A 15,537-nucleotide genomic window follows, 5' to 3' on the forward strand; every position below is an offset into this window, starting at 1 on the left:
ATAACAGTAGAAGAATAAAACGTAAATAATAATAATAAAATATAAAGATAATTTTTTAATTAGCACCGGAGAAATCGTAACTAAGAAAAAAGAAGCAAATATGCAAAACATAAGAGCTTTCAGAAATACTGTTGTTGGCAACCAAAATGAAGAGCTTAACATAAGTTGCATGGCTCTTACTGTCCATTAGGAGAAAACACAGCAACTTCTCACTTTAAAAAGGACAGTTTTGCACACCTCCCCCAATGGAAAAGAAAAGTTTTCATGATTAAAAATTTTCTAGGGGCTTCCCTGGTGGCGCAGTGGTTGAGAGTCCGCCTGCCGATGCAGGGGACACGGGTTCGTGCCCCGGTCCGGGAAGATGCCACATGCCGCAGAGCGGCTGGGCCCATGACCCATAGCCGCTGAGACTGCACGTCCGGAGCCTGTGCTCCGCCACGGGAGAGGCCACAACAGTGAGAGGCCCACATACCAAAAAAAAAAAAAATTTCTAAATTAAATAAATTTAGCTTGATGAAAAGCTCACTACGTTGGCCCTATTTCTCAAATGTTATGTTATTGCCAGACAGTTAAATAGAAAAAAAAAAAAAACTTTACACACCAACATTTGTGGCTATTGATACAACAAACACAGGAAAGAATTTCACAAAGCTGCTTCTCTGTGGTACCCCTTGATGAAAACAAGGAAATAAACACCAGGTACAACTAAAAAGAGACAGCTGGGTGGGCAGGGGCAGAGCGAAGGGGGGAAGGGAGAAGTCAGTATGGAATGGGTGAGGTATATAGATTTCTGATGGTCCATCCTGATCACAGAAAGAATGGATACAATTTAGAGGAATGTATGAGCTACGCATCCTTCATACTACAGGAATCTGAGACTTTGGTAAAAGAAATGGAGAGTACACAGAGTGAGGTAGAAATCTCTGGTGAGCACCCGTAAGTTATATACTCTGCAGTGTCGGCTGAGGATGGATCCACGAGAGTTGGATATCATATCATATACAGTCAACATGCTTTTACGAAAATTAAGGAGCCTATTAAAGGCCAAGTCACATCAGCACAGAGGAGCGCCCCAGCAATTAAAGGGCATGTACAAACTACACAAAATAAAGACATATGGAAAGAAGACATACAGAAGAATATTTACTTGCATATATATATATATATATATATATATATATATATTTTTTTTTTTTAACCCATGCCCCATGCAATGGAAGTGCAGAGTCCTAACCACTGGACCGCCAGGGAATTCCCGCATGTATTTTTAAAGAAATGAAAATCAAGAGTATCATTCAGCAACTATACGTGAAGCAAAAGTAAAGAATAACGTAAAAACTTAATATTGTGTGGATTTTAAGAAAAGAGTTATATTCAAAATTTGTTAGAATCAAAATATCCCAGAATAATGGAACTAGTTAAGCAAATGATGATACATTAGTCTATCTGTGCATGAAAATGATTACGCATGATAAATGTGAACAAATATGGAGAGATGCTTATGGAATATTAACCAAAAAAAAAAAAAAAAAAGCATAAAGTGTATGTAGTCCCTGAATACCACAGTGTAAAAACTATGTATATGGGCGTACAGAAAAGCACTTGGCTGGGTCTCAGAACAAGTCCGCAGGAGCCTGCCTCTTTATGAGCTCTGGCCGGCCAGCCCGGGGAAAGCTCTCAGGAACTGCAGGATTTGCCCAGGACTGACCTCATCTACTCTCAGGTTTTACTCTCCCTTTGCCTGTTCAATGTCTAACCTCATCCTCAACCACGCACCCCCAATTTTATCCTCCCAATCTGGCATTTTCTCCTTCTCCATCTTCTTTAATTCTCACCACAACCTGTGAGGTAGGTATCATTATGGCTATTATTAATAAACGATTAAATGAGTGAATGGTTACAAATTAAATCTCAACAGAAGCTTTGTTTTCAGACCTTCCAATTGGACAACGTTCTTCTTATTTCACTGACGTCCTCTAAGGTTTACCTGCACAGGGCTTCTTGGCTGACTCAGTAGGGCCAGAGACCAGAGGACCGGCCTCTGCAGCCCTAGCTACGCGTACTCCTTGTTTCTCAAGGCCCTGGGAATGCTCAGCAGAAGAAGCTGAATTATCTAAAAAGAAGAAGAAAAAGATGAGGTTTCCTGACATACCCCTTTACTCTAAATTTCATTCTACATTGGGATCATCAGCCCAGCTAATCAGATCACCGATAAAACTCCCAACACTTTGTATTTGGTGAGTTCGTGTCTTCTGGAGTAAAATATACATATATATTTATATATCTCAACAGCAAGCAGAAAGTCACATTTCATAGCTAGGAGAGACCCACTAAACAAGACCAGATGGAGAGAATAACAGGCCCTACCCACAGTACAGGGCAGAATGTCCCTGCCACCATTTAGGGACACACCTACACAGCCTCTGACACTGGTACATGCAGAACCCTCCCTACCTTCAAACCACCACTCATAGTCGGCCACTACCATCCCAACACAAGAAAATTCCATATTAAAGCTTAGGGACTCTGACTTTGATGATCTGGTTTTCCTATCAGCAATTCTCCAAAGCCCACCACCCAATGAAACTGATTTTCAGCTATAAGCAAATCTAATGGAATAAGTACTCCCGCATTGTGATTTAAGAAAACCAAGCCACACTTGATAGACCTTAAAAAAGGACAGACTATGTGGCAATATGAGAAGATATTTATGATGTTGTAGAACGTGAAAATGAAAGATACTAAACTAATGCAGACTTTGACCACCACTGGACTAGTATTTTCTAGTAACAGGACTGAAGGGCCTGTAATTAAATAGTACCAGTTATTATGGATTAGAGTGAGTGGAGTCACATGTGATTTTTATTTTGACTCTCTATTTTCCAAATTCTTCTGTAATGTGGTTAAAATTTCCTAAAAATTTAAGAAAAAACTTTAACTCAATGTAATAAAAGAAAGCCATCCCTACGTTATCCTTACCTAGATTCTAGTCACTAGCCCACCTCCCTCCTCTTTTCACCTACCAAAGCGGTTAAGACTGTTCTTCCTACTTCCTGACCCCCAACTTACCGAGGAGCTACACTGTTCAGACACTTGGGCAGAGGCTATTAGCTGGCAGCGCTGAAAATAAACTCCATCCCTTCCCTCCTTTGGTTAGAACCACAGCTCCATATCATAGAATGTTGACTGACGGAGCTCCCCCAAGGACAGAGCAGCACTTAACCTAGGAAGTGCTTTTTCCCCAGACTCACTTTCAGCTCAGTGTACACTGTTGACAGTGTTCTGTCTACCTCTGAGAGTCTCACCTTTATTTTCAAGCGTCTTGTGCAGCTTCATGTGCCTGTAGGTAGCAATTATCTGAAAATTAACAACACTTGGAATATTCGATCCTTGGTCCTGCAGCAGCTGCAGGGATGTAGCGTGAATTAGCTGATGAGACCGCTTGCACTTGGGCAGCCTGCACTCTCCCCTGACAAAGGACTTGCACACGTGAAACTTGTTGCATTTATCCTTGAGGTTGCAGTAACCATACAGGGCTTCACCTTTGTTGTAGAGCAAACAGACCTGGTACAGAAGTGAAGCAACACTTAGGACATTCATTTTCACTGTATCTCTTAAGCCAATAAAGGACAGCTTCTCTAAATGGCACCTTCTGATCATCAGTGGCTATTAAAATCATCATGGGGGCTTCCCTGGTGGCGCAGTGGTTGAAAGTCCGCCTGCCGATGCAGGGGACGCGGGTTCGTGCCCTGGTCTGGGAGGATCCCACATGCCGCGCAGCGGCTGGGTTCGTGAGCCGTGGCCGCTGAGCCTGTGCGTCCGGAGCCTGTGCTCCGCAACGGGAGAGGCCACAACAGTGAGAGGCCCGTGAACCCCCCCCGCCAAAAAAATGATCATGGGTGAAAGGCAGATGGGTAAATGATAGTTCCTCCACCCATATCTCCCCTAGCTGTTACTATGTTCAGCTGCCCCTCTCTGACCTTGACTCTCAGTCGGCCCGCCCTCCTATCCCAGAGCCTGTAGCCAGTGAGTGACTTCTATGCAGGTACAAAAGGCTGGCCCCCTTGCCTCAAGGCTAGAACCATTCTTCAATGTAATTTTTGCTGTAGAGCCCGGGCATGAATAAAGCCAAGGCCAGACTTCACCTTGCTTGTAACTCTCCCTTCCCTCTTTTTTACTTTACAGATTTTCCCCAAGGATCCCTCCTTCAATAGATCACATGCACCTAAAACACTATGTCAGGCTCTGCTTCCAGGGAAACCAACCTGGAAGCGTGAACAGATAATTTATTATCCAAACTAGGGCATTTTTCAGGGAGCACTATTAATATTTTCATTGGGACCAGACACTGTGTACCTCCTGAGATGATGCAATAGGAAATACAACTTTCCAGGTATTAGCATGAAAGTCTGCCATGGCTGGAAACCCCCCAGTCCCAGGCAGCCAGGGACTGTTAGTCACCCTAACAATATACCAAATATACAAAAAGTTCTTCTATAAAATCAAGCCTAAATCCAATCAAAGGTCCAGATCTATCAATTTACAGTAAATACAGGGGATAGAGGAACATGTTAAATGATATTAGAGGCACACAATTAGTCAAACCTAAAATGTGGGGAAATTCTAGTGGACACAAATGACCTGGTTTAAAACAAAATGGTATCAGAGAACAAATGAATGGTTGCCAGAAGGGAGGTGGGTGGAGGATGGGTGAAATAATTGAAGGGAATTAAGAGGTACAAGCTTCCAGTTATAAAATAAGTCATGCGAGATTCACTGTAGTGATTTTTTCATAATGTATGAAAATACTGAATCACTGTTATATACCTGAAACCAATATAATATTGTAAATAATTATACTTCAAAAAAAATTTTCAGAAAATAAAAAAATAAGTCATGGGATCAACCAACAAGGGATTAAGCTCCAAAATATACAAATAGCTCAAGCAGCTCAATATCAAAAAAACAAAAAACCAAATCAAAAAATGGGCAGAAGATCTAAATAGACATTTCTCCAAAGAAGACATACAGATGGCCAAGAGACACATGAAAAGATGCTCAGGGCTTCCCTGGTGGCGCAGTGGTTGAGAGTCCGCCTGTCGATGCAGGGGACACGGGTTCGTGCCCCGGTCCGGGAAGATCCCACATGCCGCGGAGCGGCTGGGCCCGTGAGCCACGGCCACTGAGCCTGCGCGTCCGGAGCCTGTGCTCCGCAACGGGAGAGGCCACAGCAGTGAGAGGCCCGCCTACCACAAAAAAAAAAAAAAAAAAAAAAAAAAAAAAAAAAAGATGCTCAACATCACAAATTATTAGAGAAATGCAAATGAAAACTACAATGAAGTATCACCTCATACCTGTCAGAATGGCCATCATCAAAAAATCTACAAATAAATGCTGGAGAGGGTGTAGAGAAAAGGGAACTCTCCTACACTGTTCGTGGGAATGTAAATTGGTACAGTCATTATGGAGAACAGTATGGACACTAAAACTAGAGCTACCATATGATCCAGCAATCCCACTCCTAGGCATATATCCTGAGAAAACCGTAATTCGAAAAGATACATGCACCCCAATGTTCACTGCAGCACTATTTACAATAGCCAGGACATGGAAGCAACCTAAATGTCCATCAACACAGGAATGGATAAAGAAGATGTGGTACATACATGCAATGCAGTATTACTCAGCCATAAAAAAAAAAGAATGAAATAATGCCATCTGCAGCAACACGGATGGACCCAGAGATTGTCATACTGAGTGAAGTAAGTAAGACAAAGATATCATATGATACTGCTTATATGTGGAATCTAAAAACATGATACAAATGAACTTATTTACAAAACAGAAATAGAGTCGCAGATGTAAAAAAAAAAACAACTTATGGTGACCAGAGGGGAAAGAAGGGGGAGGGATAAATTGGGAGATTGGGATTGACATATACATACTATATATAAAACAGATAACCAATAAGGACCTACTGCATAGCACAGGGAACTCTACTCAATACTCCGTAATGACCTACATGGGAAAAGAATCTAAAGAAGAGTGGATATATGTGTATGTAAAACTGATTCACTTTGCTGTACAGCAGAATCTAACACAACATTGTAAATCAACTATACTCCAATAAAATTTTTTTTAAAGTCATGGTGATATAATATACAGCATAAAGAATATGGTCACTAATACTGCAATAACTTTGTATGGAGACATGATTATTAGACCTACCATGGTGATCATTCCATAGGTATTTAAACGTCATACATATGAAACCCACATAATACTGCACATCAATTATACTTCAATCAGTAAAGCCAAAACACGGTATACGATTGTGATGCCAATTTTCTAAAATGAACGCATAATTTTAGTGCAATTCCTACCTCCCCCAAAGAATTCCTATAAAATAGTTTTAGGAATTTGAATGATTCCAAAGCTCATCTGAAAAAGGAAAGAAGTGAGAATCAATTAATGAAAAAAAGAAACAGGAAGCCAGAACAGTTTTTTGAAAAATAAAAGCATTAAAATAAAAATGTAAAAAAATTCACAAAACGAGTATAAGTTAAGGCTTCTACAAGACAGTATTAAGCACATATGGTCTTAATTGCTCGGCTCTAGTAAATCTTGAAGCAATAGATTATTCTGACTTGGGGGCTAGGTCTAGGATCTGTTTTCTTTGATCTCCTGTACATTCTGGAACCAGTATCACACTGTTTAATGAAAGTAGTTTATATTTTAAGATATGATGGTATAAGTCTCTATGCCCAGTTTATTATAAAAGGATATATAACTCAGGAATAGTTGGATGGAAGAGATGCATAGGGCAAGCAAGGTATGTGGGAAAGGGTGTGGAGCTTCCATGCTTTATCTGGGCGCCACTCTCCCGGCACCTCCACATGTTCACCAACCTGGAAGCTCTCCTAAAGCCATCCTTTTGGGTTTTTTATGGAGGCTTCATTACATGGGCATGATTGTTTAAATCACGGGCCACTGGTAATTGAACTCAATCTCTAGGCCCTTTTCCCTCCCAGGAGGTGGGAGTGGGACTGAAAGTGCCAACCTTCTAATCACATGACTGGTTATTAGGGAAACCAGCTCCCATCCCTAGGTTACCTAGAGGCTTTCCAAAAGTCACCACATGAACATAACAAAAGTCACTTTTTATCGCTCTCACGTTTGAAATGTACACACCGTTATATTTAAAATGGATAACCAGGGACTTCCCTGGTAGTGCAGAGGTTAAGAATCCGCCTGCCAACGCAGGGCACATGGGTTCGAGCCCTGGTCCGGGCAGATCCCACATGCCACGGAGCAACTAAGCCTGTGTACCACAACTACTGAAGCCCGCACACCACAAATACTGAGCCCAGGTGCTGCAACTACTGAAGCCCGCGCACCTAGAGCCTGTGCTCTGCAACAGGAGAAGCCATTGCAGTGAGAAGCCCGCACACCGCAACGAAGAGCAGCCCCTGCTCACCACAACTAGAGAAAGCCCATGCGCAGCAACGAAGACCCAACACAGCCAAAAATTAATAAGTAAATAAATTAATTAATTTTTAAAAAAAGTAAAATGGATAACCAACAAGGACCTACTGTATAGCACAGGAAACTCTGCTCAATATTATGTAACAACCTAAATGGGAAAACAATATAAAAAAAATAGATACATGTATATGTATAATTGAATCACTCTGCTGTACACCTGAAACTATCACTACATTGTTAATCAACTATAATCCAATATAAAATAAAAAGTTAAAAAAAAATTTAGGAAATTCCAAGGGTCTTAGGAACTCTGTGCCAGGGGCAGAGACAAAGACCAAATATATATTTCTTATTATAAACCACAATATCACAATACTTGCCCCTTATTGATTTTTTATGTGTACTGTACCTATATTACATACTGAATCTTTAGGAGTGTGGCAGAAAGGAATCACCAGGCATTTTCACACACGAGACGTGAGGTACCACTCCTGCCTCATCCACTGTGCTTGTCCACGGTCCCTGCTGTCTAAGTGGCCGTGTTTTGTGCCACGTGCCACACACCTCCAGTTCCAGATGATTAGACCGAAGGCAGGCTCCTATCTTAAATGCAGCTAACCCATCAACTGCTCACAGAACACTGGAGGCTGGACCCAGGGTACTCGGGTAGAAGCCATAAAGAAAAAAATGCATTAAGTTTAACAAGTGAAAAATGTTAAGCTTCTATAAGTCAAAAAAACTCATAAACACTAAAGGTAAACAGAAGTTGCACTGCCCCTTCTCTCTGAGACAAAACAGACCGCCCCCCCCCCCACCGCCACCCTATAGCTGCCGCATCCTCCTCTCCCTTCCTGCCAAGATCTCTCGTAATACTTTCTTTGGGGATTCCAACCCTTCTGTTTAAAAAATTCTTTGTGTATAGCTAAACAGATACAAATGTGCTAATTCTACCATTATAGCAGTTATAATGGGTACCTTTGGAACAACATAATGTAGTTCCAAAACAATTCAAATTAATATCTAAAGCCCCCAAAAAGTAAATGGGGGGGTATTTGTAACAAAGTGACCAAAAAAGGGATCTGTATCGTTAAAGACATCTTATGAATTAACAGGAAAAGACAAACGCCTGGATAGAAAAGTCAACAAAAGTATAAACAGGTAATTCACAGAACACAGGCTTCGTAATCAGACAAAACTAAATTCAAATCTGCCATTTTCTATGTGACCTTGGGCAAGTTATTTAATCGAGCCTCAGTTGCCTCCCCTGTAAAATGGGGACAGGCATACCTCACTCATAGGCTATTCATCAGCTAAGGTATACGAATTACTCAGCATTCAGTAAGAACTCAAAAAAACCAGTAGCCATTATTATTATTTCTATACCACACTTCTTGTGTATAAAAGCCCAATAAAATCATAGACTGCAGAAAGGCCAGCACTGTATTATACCCACCCCCCCTTCCCCTCAGGCTGTCCTCTGTAAGCAGATTGTTGAGGTTCTCCCCTGACTTTTTTCAAGGTGCAGACAATATGAGGGTGACTCCTTAGTGACTCACCTCTGGTAAAAGGCAGGGGTCATTCTGCAAAAGAAGGATCCGAAGCTGGGCCTCATTGAGACCAAACAGTCCCTGGTTTTTCAGGACTTGGATGTTGACAGGTATGTGGATATCATGAGAAAGGGTGCAGGTAGACCTAGAACACAAAGGTCTGGATCAGAGGCCCAGATGAAGGAGGGGCCAGACTGTCAAATCCCTTCCCTAGGGTCACTTTCAACTTGCAGGTGAAGTTATACAATTTTCCATGAACCCATGGATACTACAGTCTAATAAGCTCTGATAATAAGAAAGCTGGGATGAAGCAACTCCCCTCCCAGAGCCATTTAATTCTGAATGAGGATGCTTTAAGGCCAAAGGGACCCCCTCCCCCAGTCACCTGCCTTGACAGAGGGTGCCCGTGGGTGGGTACTGCAGAGGACCGCACTGGGCCTTCTCCACCCCAAGCGGCTGCGCACCCCACCATCCACCAACCTTAAACAGAATGCATGCCTCCTCCCCCCACCCCGCTTTGGGGGGCTAGAGGAAACCGAGGAAGACTGGAGTTAGGAGGCCGCCTCTAACGACCTCTTCCAAATCATCCAGCCCTCAGTTTCCTGGTGTGGGGGGGCAAACTAAATCGCTCTTTCTAAACCTAGAGAGCACAGACTCGCGTCTGTAAAACTGTGCTCAAGTGGGAAGGGCCGATCTCTGGATAAAGGATCCATGAATCTCATGGGGTCCTCAAATGGCCCCCAAAGGGCCACTGGTGGAAATGAACGCAAAAGTCCCAACCTGATTTATCCCGGCCGTGCTGTGGAAGATCTCGAGGGGCGGGGGGTGGGGGGAGGAAGAAGCTGCAATCTGCGGCAGGGGGAGGCTGTTGAGAAGTCCAAGTCCGTATGATCTTCCGCCTCATTCCGCAGCTGGGAGCGCGGGGAGGCCTCCCAGCGAAGGACCCTGAGGGGCCCCTTCCCGGGGCTTTCCTTCCGCCCTTCCGGAGGAGGGCGTCAGGCCCGGACCAACGACCCCTTTTCTTACTTCTTAGCTGGGTACCGCTTCCGGCTGGCCAGGCCAGGCCCGCGGCCCGTGCGCCCTGACCGCCGCGTCCCGCCCGCCGCCCCGACCCGTCCGCAGCCTCACCAGCAGTCGCGGTTCGGGCACTTGCCCATCATGTGGCGGCGGCAGAGGTGCAGCTGGTCGCAGGCCTGGCACTCGCCGCGCTGGTAGCGAGCGCAGAGGCGCGCGGAGGACACAGCCACAACCCGCCAGGCCAAGGGGCCGCCGCCGCCGCCCGCGCCGCCCGCGCCGGCCGCCACTTCGGCCTCGGCGTCCCACGGGTCCTCCCGCACCTCCACCTCCTGCAGCAGGAAGCGGTCGGGCCCGGCCTGGCGCAGCACGTCCCGCAGCCGGGCCTCCGAGAGTTCCACGTGGCCGCGCAGATCCTGCAGGAACATGCGGCCGCCGTGGGCGCACAGCACCTTGGTGAGGAACGAGCATACCGTGGGCTCCGCCATGGTCGCGGCCCGGCTCCTTGTGCGGAAATCCGAGGCGGGCACACTCCTCCCAGTCACGTCCACGACTACAAACCCCGTTCCCGGGGCGGGCCGGGGGGAGGGTGGGCGAGGGGCGGCCGCCTGCGGGCCGCGGCGCAGAGAGGCGGGCCGCGGGGCCTGGGTCCACCCTAGGCGCGAATCGGGCGGGGACAGACTTGATTGAGCGCCTGCTCTGCGCCAGGCACCCTTCAAGGTTAAGTCCTCGCCTGGAGGGGCTCGTATAGTCGGGGGGAATCTGAGATACTGGTAAGGGCTACAAAGAAGATGAAACAGGGAATGTGGTGGAAGGTGCCTAGCTGGACGGCGTTAGGTAGCTGGGAGAGGAGGACCTAGCCACTAGCCACAGTTGAGCATTTGAAATGTGACCAGTGCCAGTTGGAACGTGCTTCAAGTGTGAAATACACATACACCGGATTTGGAAACTTTAGAATGCAGAGAGTGTAAACTTCATATTCATGATGTTAAACTGATAATATTTAAATAAAACGTTATTATAATTTCATCTGTTTCTTTTACTTCTAATGTAGCTATGAGAAAATGTAAAATGGCTCACTTTATATTTCTGTTGGACAGCACCTGTTTAGACCTGTACATTAAGGAGCTATCTTTTTGCCCAACACCACGCTGATTTAATGACTATTTTTTGAGCCAACCGCTAATGCAGCAAGAGTATAAAGATGAATAAAACATAATTGAGGAACTCAACTAGCCGAGTTGCTGTCTTTAACAGGGCGGTTGTGAGGATTAAACGAGTTAATGTCACATAAAGAAGCCAAAGAGGGAGGCCACTTTAGCTTCCAGATGCCAGAAGACCTTCTCTGCCGTGTTAAGAAATTTGGATTTACGGAAGACTTTGGGAAGCTACTGAAGGAATTTCCGCTGGCGAGTGACGGTGATCCCTCTGCCTAGAATGCTCCCCCGCACCCCCTTCTAGATGTCTCCTTTTTGTCATTCAACTCTGATCTTAAACGTCTTCTCTTTAGCAAGGCCTTTCCTAAAGTAGCACCCAGGTCTCTGCATGGAACTTATCACTCATGTTTTACTTCTTACTTATTTATATATTTGTAGAATTCAAACGTGTGAAAGCAGGAATTTTGTGTGTCTTATTCCTTGCTGTGTCCCCAACACTTAAAAACAGTGCCTGGCTATATTGTAGGATAGGTGTTTTTTTATTTTGTTTTTGTTTTTTAAAACATTTTGTAGTAGACAATTTTTCAAGCAGGAAATTAGAGGACAGTGAAATAAGCACCCATATATATCTATTTCCTCATGTTATAAAATCTTAACACCTCGTCCTATTTTATTTGCCTGATTGTTTTGGCTGAGAACTTGTAAGTTTCCATTTCAATTTCTAGATAATTCAATCCTCAATACTTCAGTAGGCATGACTTTTAAAAATGGTAAATTTTCCTACATAATCCTAACATCATTTTCATAATTAACAAAAGTAACTGTAACTTTCCTTAACACTTCTAATGTAGGATAGGTGTTTTAGAAAGATCCCTGGCAGTAATGAGAATGGATTTCTAGAAAAGCAGGACAGGATAAGGAATAACAGAAGAGAAACAGGAGTTGAGGGATTATCATCTCAATTTTTATTGTGTTGTTTGCAGTGGGCAATCCAAGAGAAGATGCTCACTGGGCAGTTGTATTTACAAGTCAAGAGCTTAAGAAAGATTGAAGAGACTATCTATTTCAGTGACATCAGAGTACTAGTAATCGGAGCTGTGAGAGTTGATAAGGTCACTCAGCAAAAATAAAGTGAGGAACAGAGATGGGAGGATAGAACCTTGGGGAGCAGCAACGTCAAACATTTCTGAAAAATTGAGAGCCTGCTACGGCAAAGTAAATAAACAAATGGAACAAATAACTAAGTGGAAAAACTCAAACATCTGCTCACGCTTGGTTTGATGCCACTTTGTATATTTGAATGTAGGTGTTTTTGACAGCAATGAGTTGGCTATACATTGTTTTATTTACATTGAAGTCCATATCAAATGGCACATTTTACCTTCACTTTAATCATATCTATGTTGCCATATAAAGGTTTTCTCTCTCCATCCAAAGCTTTATGATTAAAAACAAATGAGGGGCTTCCCTGGTGGCGCAGTGGCTGGGAGTCCGCCTGCCGATGCAGGGGACACGGGTTCATGCCCCGGTCCGGGAAGATCCCACATGCCGCGGAGCGGCTGGGCCCGTGAGCCATGGCCGCTGGGCCTGCGCGTCCGGAGCCTGTGCTCTGCAACGGGAGAGGCCACAACAGTGAGAGGCCCGCGTACCGGAAAAAAAATAATAATAATAATAAAGAAAAACGAATGAGTGGGGACTTCCCTGGTGGCACAGTGGTTAAGAATCCACCTGCCAATGCAGGGGACACGGGTTTGAGCCCTGGTCTGGGAGGATCCCACATGCCGCGGAGCTACTAAGCCCGTGCGCCACAACTACTGAGCCTGCACTCCAGAGCCCGCGAGCCACAACTACTGAAGCCCGCGTGACACAACTACTGAAGCCCATGCGCCTAGAGCCCGTGCTCCGCAACAAGAGAAGACACCGCAATGAGAAGCCCGCGCACCGCAACGAAGAGTAGCCCCCACTCGCCCCAACTAGAGACAGCCCACGCGCAGCAACACAGCCAAAATAAATATAAATAAATAAATAAATTTATTTTTTAAAAAAAGAGTGGAGAAGGGCTTTTGAAGGAGTGACTGATAGGACAATTCTGCTGAAGATCATTTACATTTTTTTAACTTTTGTGCCTCAGCCTGGCCCTGTTCCCGCCCCTAAGGTGCGTCAGCAGTTTCCAGCGTCTCCCTGTCTCAGCCCTTAGACAAAAGATGTGCCAACCAACTGCAGGCTTCTGCATCACAGCCACCCCACCTTCCCCTGGCAGCGTGCTAAAGGCTCCTTGGTCATTGAGTCCTGGAATGATGAAGCTGGAAGGGGCAACACACATCCTCTATCCCCCATTGAATAAACCGGTGTCTGCAATTGATTACCTTTTTGGAGATACCTGGAAATAGAGCAAATAAAAGCAGCAGAGCCAAAATTAATATTTATTTCCTTTTATTAGATAATCTCAAATGGAGCTTGGAGAAGAACAGGAAGGAATACAACTACTGAATTACAAGAAGTTGAGCTTACTTTATTCAACAAAATTTATCCAATGTATCAGCATATCAAGCGGGCAGCTAGGTATCTGGGGTGGCACAGTGAACAAGACAGGTTGACTCAGCTCTCATGGAGCTCACACTCTAATGCGGAAAGCAAACAACGTCAGGTTGGACAGATGTTTAAAATGAACAAAGCAAGGCGCAAAGTGTTTTAAAAACCAGAGATCCGGGAGGCAAGCATCCAATTTAATCTATAGAAGGACTCCTTATGGAGGTTAGTAAGCTAATCTAAAGATGCTAGGTGTTAACTAAGTGAGTGGTTCTCACTGTGGTACTTTAGAAATTGATGGATTGTTGGCTTCACGATAATTGCGGACTTTTACTGGCATTGAGTGGATGTAGCTAGGGAAAACAGATGCCCTGCAGTGTATGGGTTAGTCCCACACAAAGAATTATTCGGTACCCTATACGACTTTCTAACGTCCTGTTGGACATTTATGTAGGACTTACAGCTCGCCTGAGAAAATATAATTCCTTTTTTCCTCTTAGACAATCTGTAATTTGTCTTGTCCTATTATCCTTATTTCAATTAACGTAACTACGCTCTTTCCCTTACCACATACAGAGATGGTATATGGTCTGTTAGGACTTACCCTAATACTGGTTTTCATTCTGGTGTCACCCATACTAATACTCTTTCCTTCTCCTGTACTTCTTTACGGGAAATAGCCTCTGATCGACTCTTAAATCCAAACCTATTCACTATAAGTAGAAGTAGGTATCTATTTCATGATGTCGTATAGCGTGGTCATGCTGGAGCATTTACACATTGATATTCATTTTATCTTCATGACAAACTTCTTTCCTTCTGTTTCTCCATTATAATAGATAGGGCAGTAAATTGATTTCTTAAGAAATTCATGTAGATTGTAGTATCTGAATCATCTCAGGACAGCAAAGGGGATGTTACAAATTTGCTCTGAAAGAGGTGAATAGATCTGATAGGGTTTGTGGTTGCCACCACAGTGGCAGTGGGGGAGAGGGCGCTACTGGCATTTAGTATGTGAGAGCCAAGTATGCTGAATACATTGCAATACGTTGGACAGCTCCTCACAATAAGTAATTATTCTGCATGCTATACGAATTTTGAATGTCTCACTAGACATTCGTGTATGACCTAGAGCTCGCCTGCAAGAATATAGTTATTTCCTCATTTTCTCCATTTCGACAACCTGTAGATTTTCTCTTTTTTTAAGTTTATTTTATTTTATTATTTTTTTTAATTTTTAATTTTTAAATTTTTTTGGCTGCACCACACAGCACGTGGGATCTTAGTTCCCCAACCAGAGATCGAACTACCGCGCCCTGCATTGGAAGCACGGAGTCCTAACCACTAGACCACCAGGGAAGTCCCTAGATTTTCTTGCATAGTATCTTCATTTCAGTTAAGGTGGTTTCGTTCTTTCTCTTATAGAAATAAGTATTATCATATGCAGATAAGTTACTGTATCACTAGTTTTGATTCCAGTGTCCACTCGTATCCCTGCTTTTTTATTTTCCCATACTTCTTTATGCAGAATAGCTTCTGATCTCCTACCTTCTTTTAAGTTCAAATTTATTCTTTATAAGTAGATGTAAACGTCTGACTACTTAATGAGGTCTTGTAGTATAGTTGTGCCCAAGTTATGTACCTTTCATTCCCTTTTATGTTGATATTAATTTTATTTAATTTTTACTTTCCTTCTAAAATTGTTTACAGGTAGAGTATATTACCACTGAATCGCATTTTGAGGATAATGAAGAGGATGTTACAAAGTATTTGTCATTAAAAAAAAAAAAAAAAAGGCAGGAATG

General features: G+C 43.6%; 1 protein-coding gene across 1 annotated transcript; it reads right to left on the reverse strand.

The window, feature by feature from the left end:
* Positions 1-1,976: 1,976 nt before the first annotated feature.
* On the reverse strand, positions 1,977-10,534 carry ZC3HAV1L (zinc finger CCCH-type containing, antiviral 1 like). The gene is made up of 4 exons (XM_065884321.1): positions 10,161-10,534; positions 9,042-9,177; positions 3,306-3,564; positions 1,977-2,113 (listed from the first exon to the last, which is right to left on the reverse strand). Exons 1-4 carry the CDS (start codon positions 10,532-10,534, stop codon positions 1,977-1,979), a joined length of 906 nt encoding a protein of 301 aa, XP_065740393.1.
* Positions 10,535-15,537: the final 5,003 nt, after the last annotated feature.

The sequence above is a fragment of the Phocoena phocoena genome, chromosome 9 (genome assembly GCF_963924675.1).
Source record: "Phocoena phocoena chromosome 9, mPhoPho1.1, whole genome shotgun sequence".
NCBI lineage: Eukaryota > Metazoa > Chordata > Mammalia > Artiodactyla > Phocoenidae > Phocoena > Phocoena phocoena.

Excerpts from the sequence above, each read along its gene's own strand:
- ZC3HAV1L (XM_065884321.1), bottom strand. The coding sequence starts at position 10,534 with ATGGCGGAGCCCACGGTATGCTCGTTCCTCACCAAGGTGCTGTGCGCC. Across the intron at positions 9,178-10,160 it reads TGCCCGAACCGCGACTGCTG|GTCTACCTGCACCCTTTCTC; the intron begins GTGAGGCTGCGG and ends TTTGTGTTCTAG. Across the intron at positions 2,114-3,305 it reads CAAGACGCTTGAAAATAAAG|ATAATTCAGCTTCTTCTGCT; the intron begins GTGAGACTCTCA and ends TCTTCTTTTTAG.